An 18,848-nucleotide genomic window follows, 5' to 3' on the forward strand; every position below is an offset into this window, starting at 1 on the left:
CTTAATTCCACTACGCTATCTCCAACTTTATTATTGATCACTCTTTGTGCGAATAATTTCCTGACATCAGTCCTGAAATTACCCTTTACTGGTTTGAACCCATGTTCCCTGGCACTACTCCTGCAGTTTAATTTAAACTAATATTTGGTTCTTACCTTTTCAGTACCATTTACTATCTTATACGCCTCTGTAGGATCACGTCTCAGATGCCTCCTTTCCAGGATGAGAAGCCTGAGTCTCTCCAGTCTTTTCTCATAACTCATACCCCGGATATTGAGAGGAATCAGCCTCCTAGCTCTGTACTTGACTCTCACTCTTGATTCTTGGATACAGTTCTCAGGGTGTGGTCTGATCAGATCGGGCACCGTTTGATCGCTGCCTTTTCTCACTTATATTCTACTGTTTTGACTTTTATTTTAATTCATCCTGGGGAATAATAGGCTTGTCAGCAAAGTTGAAGCCCACGGAATAAAAGGGGCAGTGGCAGCATGGATACGAAATTGGCTAAGGGAAACAGAGAGTAGCGGTGAACGATTGTTTTTCGGACTGAAGGGAGGTGTACAGTGGTGTTCCCCAGGGGTCGGTACTAGGACCACTGCTTTTTTTTGATATATATTAATGACTTGGACTTGGGTGCACAGGGCACAATTTCAAAATTTGCAGATGACACAAAACTTGGAAGTGTAGTAAACAGTGAGGAGGATAGTAATGGACTTCAAGAGGATACAGACAGGCTGGTGGAATGGGCGGACACATGGCAGGTGAAATTTAACGCAGAGAAGTGCAAAGTGGTACATTTTGGCAGGAAGAACGAGGAGAGGCAATATAAACTAAATGGTACAATTCTAAAGGGGGTGCAGGAACATAGAGATCTGGGGGTATATATGCACAAATCTTTGAAGGTGGCAGGACAGGTTGAGAAAGAGGTTAAAAAAGCATACGGGATCCTGGGCTTTATAAATGGAGGCATAGAGTACAAAAGTAAGCAAGTTATGTTAAACCTTTATAAATCACTGGTTCGACCACAACTGGAGTATTGTGTCCAATTCCGGGCACCGTACTTTAGGAAAGATGTGAAGGCCTTAGAGAGGGTGCAGAAAAGATTTACTAGAATGATTCCAGGGATGAGGGACTTCAGTTATGTGGATAGACTGGAGAAGCTGGGGTTGTTCTCCCTAGAGCAGAGAAGGTTCATTGGAGATTTGATAGAGGTATTCAAAATCATGAAGGGTTTAGATAAAGTAAATAAAGAGAAATTGTTCCCATTGGCGGAAGGGTCAAGAACCAGAGGACACAAATTTAAGGTGATTGGCAAAAGAACCAAAGGCGACATGAGGAAAACCTTTTTATGCAGCAAGTAGTTATGAACTGAATACGGTGCCTGAAAGGATGGTGGAAGTAGATTCAATTGTGGCTTTTAAAAAGGAATTGGATAAATATTTGAACGGAAAAATTTGCAGGGCTACGGGGAACGGGACTAACTGGATTGCTCTTACAAAGAGCCAGCACAGGCCAGATGGGCTGAATGGCTTCCTTCTGTGCTGTAACGATTCTATGATTCTATGAATATGAGCATTGCTGGCAAGACCAGCATTTATTGCCCATCGCTAGTTGCCTTTGAGAAGGTGGTGGTGAGCCGCCTTCTTGAACCGCTGCAGTCTGTGTGGTGAAGGTTCTCCCACAGTGCTGTTAGGTAGGGAGTTCCAGGATTTTGACCCAGTGACGATGAAGGAATGGCCGACATATGTCCAAGTCAGGATGGTGTGGGACTTGGAGGGGAATGTGTTCCCATGCACATGCTACCCTTGCCCTTCTAGGTGGTGAAGTTCCTGTTGAAGAAGCCTTGGCAAGTTGCTGCAGTGCATCCTGTAGACAGTTGTTACCATTTGTAATGTAGGAAACGCAGCAGCCAATTTGCACACGGCAAGGTCCCACAAACAGCAATGAGATATTGACCAGATAATCTGATTTAGTGATGTTGGTTGAGGGATAAATATTGGCCAGGACATTGAACATTTCTTCTTCAAGATAGTGCCATGGGATCCCTTATGTCCAACTGAGAGGTCAGACAGGGCCTTGGTTTAATGTCTCATCTGAAAGATGACACCTACCAACATTGCAGCACTCCCTCAGTACTGCGCTGGGAGTGTCAGTCTAGATTTTGCGATCCAGCCTCTGGAGTAGGGACTTGAACTCATCAACTTTCTGACTCAGAGACGAGAGTGCTACCCACTGAGCCACCGTTGAAACTTTATTTTGTACTTTTTTGGCTGTGTAGTTCAACATTCTCCCCGGGTCCAAATGAAAGCAAGCGCCAAGGGTACAAGTGCTTTTCAGTCGACCCTTAAAGGGAAAGTACATTACAGAGTGCATGCGTATGGGTGGGTGGAGGCAAAGAGACAGGTCTTCTTTAAAAAAAAAAGTGTTCTCCTTCACACACGAGTCTGGTGGGCGGTGCAACTAAGGGGCGACGTCAGTGAGCGTCTCTCTCTGGCTTGGTGAGGGCTGTGAGATGGCAGAGCTCATCAAGCTATTTTGAAAGTGACCCTGAGAGTTTGCAGCTGTTTAGAACCATGACTGAAGATGACGGATTCGGTTGTCGCGGAGGGGCAAGTAAAATTGAGAGATGGAAAAAAGGTTTGTGGATCTGCAGGGGGGGGAAATGTGGTGTGGGGGCTGGGGGGAGCAGCAAGTGGTTTGTGGATTTAAGGTTACGTGTGGGGCGGTTTGTTAACTGTATGTTGTTGTGTTTTTATATATCTCCGTCCAGTGGAAAAGTAGATGGCTGGTGCTCCGAAAGCCTTCTCCTGTAGCAGGTACGTGTCTGCAGTTTTACTCACTTGTCTATATTTGACTGTCTGGGGGATCGGTCTAGCGGGGAGCTGGACGTTAGGAAACTGACTGGAACACAGCTCACTAGTTATGGAGTGGTGCCTTTTTTTTAAAAACATGTATTATATAGTTCTAGTGTTTTATTTTGACCAGTGCACGACATATCCTTGGCATCTCATTCGGGCCTTTTGACCTGCAGCTGACCAGTTGCTGTGTTTTAAAACTTGTGAATTGCTCGTTTGAAAGTCTTTCGTAAATTAAAATGTGTTCCTTTTTAGGGGATGGCCGGGGGGAGGCGGGGGTTCGCGGGGAGAGAAGAGGTTTGTAAAATGAGTTGAAACATCTTTGCTTTAATTGAAGTAAAACTGAGCGTAGTCAGTCGGTCAGTATCTGAGGGAGATAAACGCTTCGGGTTTGGAACTTTACTCAGAACTCCGCCTGGTACCTGCTGACTCTGTAGGTTCTGTTTTTTTCTCCCAGTCAAAACTTTTCTAATTCCCAAATTCTGACTAGTGTGTTTTTTCATTTGAAGAGATAGTCGTGTTTGATTTGGTCACGGTGGCAATTTTTCCAGTACTTTAAAGGTTGCTTTTTGGCATATTTTTGTGCGGGGGAAGCCTTGAATTAATATACACAATAGTTCCGTGCAAGGGCATGCAGAAAAAAAAACAGGTGGAAATGTATATCGATCCTATTGATGATTTGAATGGAGCTGGGCAGTGTGCTCGAGTTAACTGCTCTTGGGCCTACTTTGATGGGTGACACCGAGTTGCCCCAGTGTCACCAAACAAGAATCAGCAGAACAAATGCCCCTTAAGGCTCCAGAGAATTGGGCACAAAATCTAGGCTGACACTCCCAGTGCAGTACTGAGGGAGGTGCTGCACTGATGGAGGTGCCGTCGTTTGGATGAGAGGTTAAACCGAGGGCCCGACTGCCATCTCAGGTGGACGTCAAAAATACCGCGGCACTATTTTGAAAGTGACTATGGGCCAAAGGCGGGTATATGGAGTTAGATCACAGATCAGCCATGATCTTATCAAATGGTGGAGCAGGCACGAGGGGCTGAATGGCCTACTCCTGTTCCTATGTTCCTATTTCGAAGAAGAGCGGGGGAGTTCTCCCCGGTGTCCTGGGCCAATATTTTTCCCTCAATCTACATTGCTAAAAAAACAAATTATCTGGTCAATTATCACATTGCTGTTTGTGGGACTTTGCTGTGCGCAAATTGGCTGCTGCGTTTCCTACATTACAACAGTGACTACACTTCAAAAAAAAAAGTACTTCGTTGGCTGTGAAGTGCTTTGGGGACGTCCTGAATGAAGATGCCCAAATAAGCAATAAAGTCCCAATGAAACCAAAAGGAACTTTACCAACTAAATGATGATGTTATCAGTGTCTACAATACGGTCTACTCCCTGCGATGCTCACCGGTCGCAGAAGCCCTCGAGCTTACCGGCAGCCACCCCGTGCGGAGTTTTGTGGTCTGGTAACTCCTGATGGATGTATTTTTTTTCAGACCGTGCCTGTTTGGGAGCAGGTGAGATCGAGTTGCAGAGTGAGTGAATCTTGTGAATGGATTAGGAATCTTTGAAGTTGCCATTTTCGCAGCTGTTTGTGCCAGTTAGCTGACGTGGAAAGTACAACTGCTCTCAATCTGTCAGGAGTGTAAAGAGAGGGATCGATCGGTGGACGGGAGGGGGAGGAGGAAAGGTTGGGGAACTGGGCAGGTTAGAGGAACCAAAAACAAATAAATCCCCCATGGACCTGATGCCGTGTATCTGGGGGTGTTGAGGCTAAGCATGATATATACAAGGCACTGGCCGACATCGTGAGAGGTTTGTGTGCTGGTGAGATATCACAAGATTGGAAGCAGACAAATACAATGCCTTTCTATAATATATTTAAAGCCCTGAGTATTGCATGCACTTCCTGTAAGTGGTGCACTTCCTGTTGACAGTTTCCCCGTCACGCTTTGATATCGAACCTGTTGTTTATTAAACAGCGAATCGTTCACTCAATCTAAGCAACACAATGCCAGATCTGCTTGTGTTGTTAAAATTCCGATCCAGGTTACTATGGATCACAATGCAGTTGTGCACTGAGGAGGGGCCTCACGCTCCCAGCTGTTTCGAGATATTGCCTAACAAGAAATTATAATTTTAGACTGAGGGGAGTGCTGCACTGTTGGAGGTGCTGTCTTTCGGATGAAATGTTAAACCGAGACCCCGTCTGCCCTCTCAGGTGGACGTAAAAGATCCCATGGCCATCTATTTCGAAGAAGAACGGGGAAATTCTCCCCGGTGTCCTGGCCAACATTTATCCCTCAACCAACATCACTTTTTTAAAAAATCCAGTTTATCTATTCCTTATCTCATTGCTGTTTATGGGACCTCACTGTGTGAAATTTGGCTGCCGTGTTTCCTACATTACAACAGTTCAACACTTCAAAAATTCTTTTTATTTGGCTGTAAAGCGCTTTGGGACATCCTTAGGTCATGATGGTGCTATATAAATGCAAGTTCTTTCTTTCTTTCTTCCTTCTTTCTTTTTTTCTTCTTTTTTTTCTTCTTCCTTTTCAATTCTTTCTTTCTCTTTCTTTCCCCATGAATTTTGCTTGTGTGTGACGTGCGGAGTCCGTAGTATTGAGTATTCAGTTCCATTCTTTCATTATTTGTTTTCAGATTGTTTGCTAATGCTGGTGTTCAAAGACAAGTCTGAGAAGAGCAAAGGGCACAAGGAGAGGAATAGTGTGACCCTGGAGGACATATGTGGCCTGGAGCCCGGCCTGTCACTGGAGGGTGTGAATCACGTGCTCGCAATAATCTGTCTGGGACAAACGGTGCTGCTGGGATTCGAGAACAAGGAAATCATGTGTGCTTGGGATATACGGACTCGCTACAGTTTGGGAGAAGGTAACTTAGGCTGACCGTAAATCTTTGAGGAGATCCGACTTTTGTTTTTTTTTGTTTAAATGAGGTGTTTAAGACTATGAAAGGATTTGATAGGGTAGATAGAGAGAAACTATTTCCTCCGGTGGGGGGAATCCAGAACAAGGGGGCATAATCTTAAATGTGGAGATGCCGGTGATGGACTGGGGTGGACAAATGTAAGGAGTTGCACAACACCAGCATATAGCTGTTGGACTATGACCTGGTGTTGTGTGACTCCTTACATAATCTTAAAATTAGAGCTAGGCCATTTAGGGGTCATGTCAGAAAGCACTTCTTCACACAAAGGGGAGTGGAAATCTGGAACTCTCTTCCCTGTTGAGGCTGGGGGTCAATTGAAAATTTAAAAACTGAGATTGATAGATTTTTGTTAGCCAAGGGTATTAAGGGATACGGAACCAAAGTGGGTGAATGAAGTTAAGATACAGAACAGCCATGATCTAATTGAATGGTGGTACAGGCTTGAAGGGCTGAATGGCCTCCTCCTGTTCCTATGTTCCACATTTTGAATTTCCATTCAGAGTTTGATCCCCAAAATGTTAAAACGGTGTCTGAGTTTTCATATCTCTGCTTGATGCCGATGCAGCAACTGGATAGTAGGTGTGTGACACTAGGGTACGTGACTGGTCATCCAATCAAATAGTCACAAACAAAATCCTGTGCAACAGGCCACACCCCAAACTTGATCCCAGGTCCCAGGTAAAAAGGATATCATTAATTCACGTAGGAACAGGAATAGGCCATTCAGCCCCTTGAGCCTGCTGTGCCATTCAATTAGATCATGGCTGATCTGTATCAACTCCATTTACCCGCCTTGGTTCCGTAACCCTCAACACCCTCACCTAACAAAAATCTAGCGATCTCAGTTTTGAAATTTTCAATTGACCCCCAGCCTCAACAGCTTTCTGGGGGGAGAGAGTTCCAGATTTCCACTCCCCTTTGTGTGAAGAAGTGCTTCCTGACATCACCCCCTGAAAACTATCGCTTGAGCTGTTAGATACCTGGAGACGTGACAGACTGACTATTCTTTATTAATTAGATAGAGGACACTGTTTTCTGATTGCTTGAACTGGTGTTTTTGGAATTGAGTTGGCTCCGAGATGATACGGCTGGTGAGCCGAACTTGGAACTGTGGCACATCCAATACCTGAGCCAGGCAGGTCTACAGTCCTCCGTGGTGCTGTTAGGAACAGGCCATTCAGCCTGCTCTGCCATTCAATAAGATCATGGCTGTTCTGTACCTCAATTCCATTTACTCGCCTTTGATCCATAATCCCTTGATACCCTTACCCAACAAAAATCTATTGGATCTTTTGATGATTGACTAGCTCGCCTGATGGGACCTGTAGGGGCAGATCTCATTGCTGGGACTCCCACCACTCAACGCCAGAAAGAGCTTGCAGGGTTAACAGATGGGGAGGGCCTAACTACACAATTATCGGGAAGCATGCCAGTGCTCTCTGCTGGTTGGCTGCCTGGTTTAAGTTGGTTAAACAACGATACTCCTGTGCACACAGACGGGCATCCCTCCAACACTGGCTCTTGCCAACTGAGGTTCAGATCAACTGGTAACATTTTGAATCTGAATTCTGTTCCTTTGGACTGCAGCCCAAACCCCATCTCTCTCCTCAATAAATGGTTCCTTGAGGAACTTTGACCTTCCTGAATCACTTCTCATTGGTCAGTCAGAGAGCAGCGATGGCCAAGCTATTAGAACACCTCCTGGTGATGGTGGTGTTGAAATTGTAGAATTTAACTTCACTCCTCCACTGGCGGCCGTGCCTTCAGCTGTCGAGGCACTAAGGACTGGAATTTCCTTCCTAAGCCTCCCCACCTCTCTCTCCTCCTTTAAGACGCTCCTTAAAACTTACCTTTTTGACCAAGCTTTTGGTCGCCTGTCCTAATATCTCAAATACGTAGCTCGGTGTCAAGTTTTGTCTGATCACGCTCCTGTGAAGCGTGTTGGGACATTTTACCACTTTAAAGGTGCTATATAAATGCAAGCTGTTGTTGTTGTTGAAATAGGTAGATGCCCAGGGGATGTCCAGATTAGCAGAGGGGTCAGTGTCCAGGGGGCATAGATTTAAAGTAATTGGTAGAAGGATTTAGAGGGGAGCTGAGGAGAAATGTTTTCACCCAGAGGGTGGCGGGGTCTGGAACTCACTGCCTGAAAGGGTGGTAGAGGCAGAAACCCTCAAATCATTTAAAAAGTACTTGGATGAGCACTTGAAGTGACGTAACCTACAGGGCTACGGACCAAGTGCTGGAAAGTGGGATTAAGCTGGATAGGAAACAGAATATAGGGAGTTAGGAAATAAATTAAAAAGCAGGACCTCTAAGGTAGTAATCTCAGGATTGCTCCCAGTGCCACGTGCTAGCGAGAGCAGAAATAGGAGAATAGACCAGGTGAATGCGTGGCTTGAGAGATGGTGTAGGAGGGGGGGGTTTAAATTCCTGAGGCATTGGGACCGATTCTGGGAAAGGCGGGACCTGTACAAGCTGGACGGGTTGCACCCAAGCAGAACCGGGACCAATATCCTCACGGGGGCATTTGCTAGTTCTGTTGGGGAGGGTTTAAACTAGTATGGCGGGGAGACGGGAACCAAAGGGCAGGTACAGATAGGACAAATTCAGACCAAGAAATGGGAAGTAGAAAAGCAGTTAGTGACGTAGTTAGCGACTCAGAAAGGCAAAAGAAGCAAAGGTTAAATAGTGTTCAGCACAGGAATTTGACGGGGTTAAAGGGTATATACTTCAATGCAAGGAGTATTACAAACAAAGCAGAAGATCTAAGGGCACAGATAGACACATGGCAGCATGATATCATTGCTATAACGGAAACTTGGCTTAAAGAGGGGGATAATTGGCAGCTCAATATACCTGGATATAGAGTTTTCAGGCAGGATAGAGTGGGTGATAAAAAAGGAGGTGGGGGGTAGCATTATTGGTTAAAGAATCAATTACAGTTGTGAGAAGGGATGATATGCTAAATGGATCATCAATCGAGGCCATATGGGTTGAGCTAAGAAATAAAAAAGGGGCAGTCACACTACTAGGACTGTACTATAAACCCCTGAATGGCGAAAGGGAGATAGAAGAATAAATATGTAGCCAAATTTCTGAGTGCAAAATTAAGAGGGCAATAATAGTAGGGGACGTCAACTGGGATTCAAACAGTGCGAGGGGCACAGAGGGCGCAAAATTCTTGATCGGTGTCCAGGAGAACTTTTTTAGCCAGTACGTGACAAGCCCAACAAGAGGGGATGCAATTCTAGATTTAGTCCTGGGAACTGAAGGTGGGCAAGTGGGTGAAGTGACAGTGGGTGAACATATTGGGGATAGTGACCACAATTCAGTTAGTTTTAACATTATTATGGAAAGGACAGAGTTAAATCAGGAGTGAACGTTTTAAATTGGGGGAAGGCAAATTTTACAGAACTAAGGTGATTTGGCAGAAGTGGACTGGACACAACTACTTGAGGAGAAATCAGTGGCAAGCCAGTGGGAGGCACTAAAAAGTGCAATTCTACGGGTACAATGCAGACACGTCTCCTCAAAGAAAAAGGGTGGCACTGCCAAATTTAGAGCCCCCTGGTTGTCTAGAAGTATATGGGCAAGATAAAGCAGAAAAAGAAAGCTTATGACTGTCACAGAAAACTAAATACTGCAGAAAGCCTAGAGGAGTATAGAATGTACAGGGATGACGTAAAAAAGGAAATAAGGAAAGCAAAGAGAGGGCATGAAAAAATATTAGCTGTAAGATTAAAGAGAACCCAAAGATGTTTTATCAGTACGTTAAGAACAAAAGGATAGCTTAAGGAAAAGGTGGGACCTATCAGGGATGATAAGGGTAACTTGGGGGTAGGGTTTTAAATGAATATTTTGTCTCTGTATTCACAAAGGAAAGGGATGATCTGGACGTATTAGTTACGGAGGAGAGGTGTAAAATATTGGATAAGGTAAACATAACAGGAGAGGAAGTACGAGAGGGACTGGAATCCTTGAAAGTTGATAAGTCACCAGGGCCGGATGGATTGTTTCCTAGGCTATTGAAGGAAGCCAGGGAGGAAATAGCGGATGCTCTGAGGATCATTTTCCAATCCTCACTAGATACAGGGGAGGTACCAGAGGATTGGAAGACTGCAAACGTAGTACCGTTGTTTAAAAAGGGTACGATGGAAAGGCCGAACAATTATAGGCCGGTCAGTCTTACCTCGGTGGTGGGCAAACTATTAGAATCAATACTGAGAGATAAGATAAACTGTCACTTGGAAAGGCATGGTTTAATCAGGGATAGTCAGCATGGATTTGTTCAGGGAAGGTCATGCCTTACAAATCTGATTGAATTCTTTGAGGAAGTGACAAGGAGGATTGATGAGGGTAGTGCAGTGGATGTTGTCTACATGGATTTTAGTAAGACATTTGACAAAGTCCCACGTGGCAGACTGGTCAGAAAGGTAAAAGCCCATGGGATACAGGGAAATGTGGCGAATTGGATTCATTTGCCACTTTTCCGCCCATATCCCATAAATGAATAATAAAGAAAAGCTCTTTTTCGGCTGGCATGGACATGATGGGCCAAATGGCCTCCTTCTGTGCCGTAACTTTCTATGATTCTGTGATTCCAACAGCCTGCAGCATATATCCCAGCCTAAAAGGTCTCTGGGCATAGAGCTGACTATCAAGCCAGATCAAAGGAGACGTTTCACACCTCACCTATAAATGGAAGTTACTGTCGCTGTTGAATTCCACCGGTTCATCTTTCCTTTTTATTTCTGTAGCGGACACTTTTTTTTTCTGTCCTCTTGTTTTCTTCTTTTTATTAAAGCTCATCTTGTGTTCCTTTGATCACGTTCTCCTTCCCCCTCCGTCCCTCATTTCTGCTCGACGATGCTTTCGCTGCAAGGGTCTTCGCGGGTAACCCAACGTGTGGGATGGTGTTGAGTGCAGGATATTCCGCATGTGAATACAAGGGCACGGCACTCTGCCAAGTAATGGGTTTGTTTCTGAAAGCACTGTGGTGCTCAATAAATCCCGAAAACTATTGTGCGATGACAGAGAGCCGGTCGCCAGTTGATGGATGAAAGCACCACTTGTGAAACAATCAACACAACTTCATTTCGTCAGAATTTACTGTACTTGGATCCGATTACAGCAACAATGGGCACTCGCCGTACAATAGAGCTTAACATTCTCATCCTTATGCTCAAGTCCCTCCATGGCCTCGTCCCCTCCCTGTCTCTGTAACCTCCTCCAACCCTGCAACCCCTCCCGAGATCACTGCGCTCCTCCAATTCTGGCCTCATGGGCATCTTCGGTTTCCATCGCCCCACCATCGGCCGGTGCCGTTCCCAGCGATCCCGAAAATGGCACCAAACCGCTAAAACAAAGGGTAGACACGGTCTCCTCTTGTGCTGGGGTCAGTTGTGAATGGTGTGATCCACCTTCTTCTCGTCTTCCGTGCCTGGCCCGCAGGAAAAGCGTCCACCCCGACTCCTCCAACCCGACCTCAGAAAAGTACCTTCTGCTGCGTAACAGTCTGCACCTCACTAGGTGGAAAACCGAAGGGGAATTTGAATACCTGTGGCTGAGACCCATTTGGAGCTGACACCGCTGAACTGGCAACGCTTGTGTGCTGCTGAGCTTGTCTGTTCCTTGTGAAGCTTATTTATACTCGCACAGCATTTTTTTTTAAGTGGGAGGTTTTTGTCTAGTTACCAGTTTGAAATACAAGAAAGAGCTTGCATTTATATAGCACCTTTCACGACCTCAGGACGTCCCAAAGCGCTTTACAGCCAATGAAGTACTTTTTGAAGTGTAGTCACTGTTCAAATATAGGAAACGCAGCAGCCAATTTGCACACAGCAAGGTCCCACAAACAGCAATGTGACAATGACCCGATAATCTGTTTTTAGTGATGTTGGTTGAGGGAAAAATATTGGCCCCAGGACAACTCCTCTTTGAAATAGCGCCATACAATCTTTTACACCTACCTAAAAGGATAGATGGGGCCTCCGTTTAATGTCTCATCTGAAAGACAGCACACTCTGATAGTGCAGCACTCCCTCAGTACTGCACTGGAGTATCAGCCATAGATTTTGTGCTCAAGTCACTGGAGTGAGACTTCAGCCCATCACCTTCATGACTCAGGGGCAAGAGAGCTACCCACTGAGCTACAGCTGACATTTGAGGCTCCATCCAAATTCAGGCCTCCAGGTGTGATGACTTATGAGTGGAACCCACTGTCCTAACTGGGGCCCATTAGGGACTGCCTGAACTTTCTTGTGGTCGTAAATGTAAAATCGTCTAGTCTCCAATTACCTACCAAAAAAAAGCTTCTTTTTAGAAGCTTCAACAACAGCAACTTGCAGTTATGTAGTGCCTTTAATGTAGTAAAACGTCCCAAGTCGCTTTATAGGAGAGTAATCAGACAAAAATTTAACACAGAGCCAAAGAAGGAGAGAGAAAACTTAGAGGAGTAGAGAGAGGCGGAGACGGGATTCCAGAGGGTGGGACCTAGACGGCTGAAGGCACGGACTCCGATAGTGGGGCGAAGGAAGTGGGGGATGCGCAAGAGGCCAGAATCGGAGGAGCGCAGAGATCTCTGAGGGTAGTAGGGCTGTCGCGTGGAGAATGAATGAGAATCATTGGCATTTTTGGTAATGCATTTTTGGATGAGGTTTTGGAGTCTGCACTGAATTCCTCAGTGTTGTCTTGTGTTCTCAGTTCACAGATTCCATGTCACGGTCTTACCTGGAACCAAGCTGGAAAGTGGACCCGCGACTCTCCATTTTTGCAATAATATCTTTGTGTTGGTACGGGATGTCCCTCCAACCATTATTGGTCAGTGGAAGCTCTCCGACATGAGACGCTACGGAGCTATTCCCAATGGGTTTGTCTTCGAAGGAGGCTCACGGTGTGGTATGTGTAAGTACCTGTGATTTTTCATGTTACATTAACAACAACAACTTGCATTTATATAGCGCCTTTAACATAGTAAAACGTCCCAAGGCGCTTCACAGGAGCGATTATCAAACAAAATCTGACACTGAGCCACGTAATTAGGACAGGTGACCAAAAGCTTGGTCAAAGAGGTTTTAAGGAGCGTCTTAAAGGAGGAGAGAGAGGCGGAGAGGTTTAGGGAGGGAATTCCAGCGCTTAGGGCCCAGGCAGCTGAAGGCACGGCCGCCAATGGTGGAGCGATTTAAAATCGGGGATGCGCAAGAGGCCAGAATTGGAGGAGCGCAGGGATCTCGGAGGGTTGTGGGGCTGCAGGAGGTTCCAGAGATAGGGAATGGGGGCCGAGGCCGTGGAGGGGTTTGAAAACAAGGATGAGAATTTTAGAATGAACAGGGATCGTTTTCTGGCGCGATGCTCCCTGCCGGTCAAGACTCATTGGTTGCAGGTGAAGCCTTCCCTTATCGACTGCCCGGGAGTTGGAAATCATTCTGGCTTGTCATGGTTTGGTAGAAATATATTCTCGCAGGTCAAGACTCGGCACCATACAAGGTGCTGCTTTTGAATCGTTGTGTCAGAGGTGCGTGTCGCCTCTCGGATGAGACGTTAAACCGCGGCCCCGTCTCGGGTGAAATATCTCACCACACTTTCCCGTTTCCCCTAACGTGCCAGTATTTTGTTTGCAAAGTTAAGGGTCAATGTACCAATAAACTAGACATGAGCAGCCTCCCTTCGTTGAATTGCACTAGAATTACTATAATCCAGTCAAGGAGGCTCCTTTTGGGAAATGACCCAAACATAGACAGTGCGCATCAAACACCCCAGGCTGCCATCGTCATGCCTGTCTGTTTACAGGTTGTGAAGTCATTATTCAACTAGATCACCTCTGTGTCACAGACTGACCTTCAAAGTAGGGCCATTTTTAAAATGAGTAACAGAAACTAACACGTGCGCCAGCAGTTCGTTCTTGTCTGGCGGCGAGGGCAGCAGTTCTGTGGGCCCGTACCTCCGCAAATCGCGTACAGTCTGCTGCAAAAAAAATCTCAACTGGTTTGTCTGTTTAACCCATTATGAGTTGGCTTCAGATGTCTGCATTGGCCTTGCGTCGCTTATGTTGATTGCCGTTGTAAATAGTTCGACTTGTGAGTAAACCTGCTTAATAGTTTAGCCTGATACAAAAAGTATCTGGTGTGGCTGATATTATCTGTCTGCTGAAGTGGTGTGAGAATGTAGTGTCAGTCCTGGGAGCAATAAAAGGACTCAACGTTCACCCGGGGCAAACTATCCCACAGAGCTTTGCGCGTATGGTCATGTTGAAATTCATGGGAGTGAGAGTTTACGTCTGGAAGTTAGCTTCTGGGATTGGTCATGAGAAACGGTATCTGGACTGGGCTTGAATCGTAGCAAGGACCCCTTTGAATCGTAGCAGGGACCCCTTTGAATCGTAGCAGGGACCCCTTTGAATCGTAGCAGGGACCCCTTTGAATCGTAGCAGGGACCCCTTTGAATCGTAGCAAGGACCCCTTTGAATCGTAGCAAGGACCCCTTTTGAATCGTAGCAGGGCGCTTTTGGTTACGATGTAATGACACCATAACTCCATTCATAAAGGTTGCCTCTGTTTGGTATTTTTTTTGGAACTTGTTTCTGATTTTGCCAGAGAAAACAGACACAGGAGATCTTCACAAACGCCAACCTCCGAGTCTAAACTAAGTGTCCGTTTGTCATGAACGAGTCTTGACCGTGTCGGCAAGCTTTTTGATCTTGGGAGCATTGTAGCTAAGCCCGATCTTGTCCTTTATCAATATCGATACGCACTCATCAGGTAGGGTAGTGTAATGGTTATGTTACTGGACTAGTAATCCAGAGAACATGAGTTCAACATTTTGAGTTCAGTTTGGAAATGAAAATTTCAATCTGGAAATGAAAAGCTGGTATCAGTAAAAGTGACCATGAAGTTGTTGGATTGTCATTAAAACCCAACTGGTTCATTAATGTCCTTTAGGGAAGGATACCTGCCGTCCTTACCTGATCTGGCCTATATGTGACTCCAGGCGCACAGCGACGTGGTTGACTCTTAACTGCCATTTGAAGTGGCCTAGCGAGTCACTCAGTTGTAACAAACTCTCTCAGGGAAACGAGGGATGGGCAATAAATGCCGGCCTTGCCAGTGATGCCCACATCCCGAGAATGAATTAAAAAATCTTACAGCAGGGGTTCAGCTGATAGCGAGCAAGGGGAGGGAACCTTGGCTGATTTTCCTCAGCTCAGACGAGCCTATACAAAACGTCGACTGATCCTTTTAAACAAAGGCAGTGAGTCACTGACCTGTACAGACCAGGAAGGCCCAGGTTTCACTCCTGTTTTTTTTTGTCACACCAGCACTTGCTATGTAAGGTCACTCGGGAGTTGGGTGTCCCCAGTGTAGAGTGAATACAGTATATACTGTATATAAATTGGAAGAAGTACAGGTAAATCACGGATTCACCTTTCAATCAACTTTGTATTGTTTCCTTCAGCATAGTTTAACAGCGGAAAAACTCAAACTCAATTCAAAGCCCACATGGCTTTCCTTTGCTGGGCAAACGGTTATTAAATGATAAAACTATATTTAATGACCGGCATTGCTCCCCCCCTCCCCTCCCCCCGCAAGCTTTGACTCCCAGCCGATAAACAGCTGCTTGGCATTGCGGAGATGCATTCCTGAAGTTCCAGACACTAGATGAGTGACTAGGGTTGTAGCTGTTAGCTGGGAGGCATCGTGGGCTTGTAACCTGAACACGTGGACTGCTGGGTGCTTTCAGCATTAAATCTGTTTTCTAGGAAGATGTTCGGGAGGCAGAAACTTAGCCGTGGGCCATTCCACCCTTGTTGATGCATTGGGCAGTCAATCTCCCCCACCTGCCCTTTCCTTCACTCTCGTGGGGTACAGTAAATCATGTGGCCCGTGCAGCTGACAAAGTCCTTCTCAGTAAGAAAGAAAGAACTTGCATTTATACAGCGCCTTTCACAACCTCGGGATGTCCCAAAGCGTTTCACAGCCAATGAAGTACTTTTGAAGTGTAGTAATGTAGGAATCGAGGCAGCAGATTTTCAGCACAGCAAGGTCCCACTGACAGCAGTTGACCAGATAATCTTTCTCAGTGATGTTGGTTGAGGGATAAATGTTGGCCAGGACACCGGGGAGAACTCCCCTGCTCTTCTTTGAAATAGCGGCCACGGGATCTTTTCCGTCCACCTGAGAGGGCAGACTTGCCCTCAGTTTAATATCTCATACAAAAGACGACGCCTCCGATAGTGCAGCACTCCCTCAGTACTGCACTGGGAGTGTCGGCCTAAATTTTGTGCTTAAGTCTCTGGAGTGGGACTTGCACCCACAACCTTTTAATTCAGAGGCGAGAGGGATACCCCCTGAGCCACTGCTGACATTTGTCTTCCACCTTATATAGGAATTGCTGGGAGAATTAAAATGGCAAGCGACTGGAAGGTCAGGGTCACGCTTGCGGACTGAACGGAGATTTCCAGCAAAGCGACCACCCAATCTGCATTGGGTCTCCCCAATGTAGAGGAGACCACACTCCCAATCTGACCTCTCTGTCCTCGGCCTTCTACACTGATCCAATGAAGCCTGAGTGAGAATACCTACGAGGTGCCCCTCTAATGAAATGCATATGTAGTAAGCTTTCAGTAGCTCAATAAGATGCCTCCATAACAAAATGGCAGTATGGTAAACCAAGGGTTAATATAAGTGGCCCATTTTGCTAGCTAGAATTAGAACAATGAGCTTTTCAAATGAGTTTATCCTTGATCATTCGTTTATGTTATTAATTTCCTGTATGAAAATGTATGCTTTATTATGAATCAAGCAAAGCGATATGATAAGCTGAATTCTGGGGTAAGCAGGTGTAGGGAGTGTTGTTTTGCATCTACCTAATGAATGGATCCTTATTTCGGACAAGGTCGAAAAACATCCCAGGCCTGAGATAAGTGAGACTCCCTTTCCTGTGACCTACGTATGAACAGGTATCACCTGTGAGTGGTCGGTCATTATGTCAGTTAGTATGGCTTGCCCAGACTCAGCTTATGATTGGTTTTAACCCCTTGCTACTCATGTCCCTCCCCACTCTGAAAATGTATAATTGTGTGAACTTTGACTGTGTAAATTGCCTGTTCTATGAGATTGACCAGACTCTGTCAAGAGTTGAAATCAATTCTATAGATAGGGTCAGCTGCAGCTAATAAATTGTGTTAAAACTTTCAAGTGTATTCGCTTTCAGTTTTTGCTGAACCAGACTAAGAGTAAAGAATCCGGTATCGTCATGAGGAACAGTACCTTATCTTTCGATTAGGCACTTTACAATCTTCTGGACTCAATGCTGATTTCAACAATTTTAGACTTTATTCACCGCTCCCATCCTTTTGGACATTCTCTAACCATTTACACCTCCTCTGGACCCAACTCTTGTTTCTTTACTTGTCCCACTATCACCTCCTTTTGCCTTTCACTATCATCCCTTTTGTCATTTAATCACTCCTGCCCTCCCCCTTAGAGAGAAAGACCAAGGTCCATCTAATTCGCCTTCCATCATCCTGGTAGTCGCATGATACATAAGAACATAAGAAATAGGAGCAGGTGTAGGCCATACGACCCCTCGAGCCTGCTCCACCATCAATCAGATCATGGCTGATCTTCGACCTCAACTCCACTTTCCCACCCGATCCCCATATCCCTTGATTCCCCTACAGTCCAAAAATCTATCGATCTCAGCCTTGAATATATTCAATGAATCAGCATCCACAGCCCTCTGGGGTAAAGAATTCCAAAGATTCACAACCCTCTGCGTGAATAAATTCCTCCTCATCTCAGTCTTGAATGGCCGACCCCTTATCCTACGACTATGCCCCCTGGTTCTAGACTCACTAGCCAGGGAAAACAATCTCTCAGCATCTACCATGTCAAGCCCCCTCAGAATCTTATATGATTCAATGAGATCACCTCTCATTCTTCTAAACTCCATTCTACTCAACCTCTCCTCATAGGACAACCCTCTGATCCCAGGAATTAATCTAGTGAACCTTCGTTGCACCGCCTCCAAGGCAAGTATATCCTTCCTTAGATAAGGAGGTACAACGATAATGGATTGTTGACTAATCATAGCAATTGATCTCTATCAATGAGTCTACAACAGACCCAGACATGAGGTGAGGAAAGCCCCCAGTGGTGGAGAGCTTTGGGAACCATAGATCCCAAAGTCACCTGTTCCTCCCAAGCATGTTACACTCACCACATTGTCATGTCTCAAATAACTCGCATACTAAATTCCAAAATATTATTTTCTGAAAGAAATCTATTTAATTTGCATTTGAACCAATACTAACTGCTTTCACTGTCTCCCTAGGGAGTCTGTTCCATGACTTGATTTCAGTGAGGATGTAAGGAGGAGGAAGGCCATGAAGGAACAAGAGAGGAGAGTTCAGAGGACACGGGCTGATTACATCATTCTGGATTAATGGAAATAATCGTACATCATTTTAATTCTGAATCTTAATTTATTAGTTCTAATAGTGACTGGGAAGAAACGTCTCTTCATTTCTTTACTGTTGTTATGATAATGTCCAATAGGCCAAACTCGATCGTTGATGTAAGATGACTAAGGGGTGAATTTCCTCGGGGAGTGGGGGGGGAAGCTCCCGTTCCACTGCCGTAACCACGGTGGAAGTTCGACGAAAACCTCCAAGAAATTCACCCCCCCCACAGCCCCCTCCTTGTACGCTTTAAGAAATGTCCTTCCATGTCTGAGAGAATAACAGGCTGCCTTTTCTGTTTTTTTCTTTGTACGGCAGGGGCTGGTGTGTTCTTTCTGTCCTGCACCGAGGGGGAGCAGATCAGTTTCCTGTTCGATTGCATCGTCCGAGGGATCTCACCAACCAAAGGAACCTTTGGACTACAGCCGGTCCTGCCAGGTCAATATAGGAAGTATAGAGTAACAGCGCAAAGAGAAAACCGGCATGTCCACTGCTTATCTCTGTAACTCGCAGGGGAGAGGGTGGGAGGGAGGGCCACGAGATTTTATTCTTTGGCATTTTTGACTTTGTATTTATTTTGTGTGTG

General features: G+C 45.5%; 1 protein-coding gene across 1 annotated transcript in view; it reads left to right on the top strand.

Annotated features, from left to right (window-relative positions):
- The first annotated feature begins 2,569 nt into the window (after nucleotides 1-2,569).
- dok7b (docking protein 7b) overlaps nucleotides 2,570-18,848 on the top strand; it is an 83,126-nt gene continuing 66,847 nt past the window's right edge. Inside the window, exons 1-5 of the mRNA XM_067982095.1 lie at nucleotides 2,570-2,637; nucleotides 2,771-2,816; nucleotides 5,515-5,745; nucleotides 12,508-12,708; nucleotides 18,581-18,700. Coding sequence (XP_067838196.1) covers nucleotides 2,584-2,637; nucleotides 2,771-2,816; nucleotides 5,515-5,745; nucleotides 12,508-12,708; nucleotides 18,581-18,700 — 652 coding nt within the window. The 5' untranslated portion in view covers nucleotides 2,570-2,583. The remainder of the gene's footprint in view (nucleotides 2,638-2,770; nucleotides 2,817-5,514; nucleotides 5,746-12,507; nucleotides 12,709-18,580; nucleotides 18,701-18,848) is intronic.

The sequence above is a fragment of the Heptranchias perlo genome, chromosome 4 (assembly GCF_035084215.1).
Source record: "Heptranchias perlo isolate sHepPer1 chromosome 4, sHepPer1.hap1, whole genome shotgun sequence".
Lineage (NCBI taxonomy): Eukaryota > Metazoa > Chordata > Chondrichthyes > Hexanchiformes > Hexanchidae > Heptranchias > Heptranchias perlo.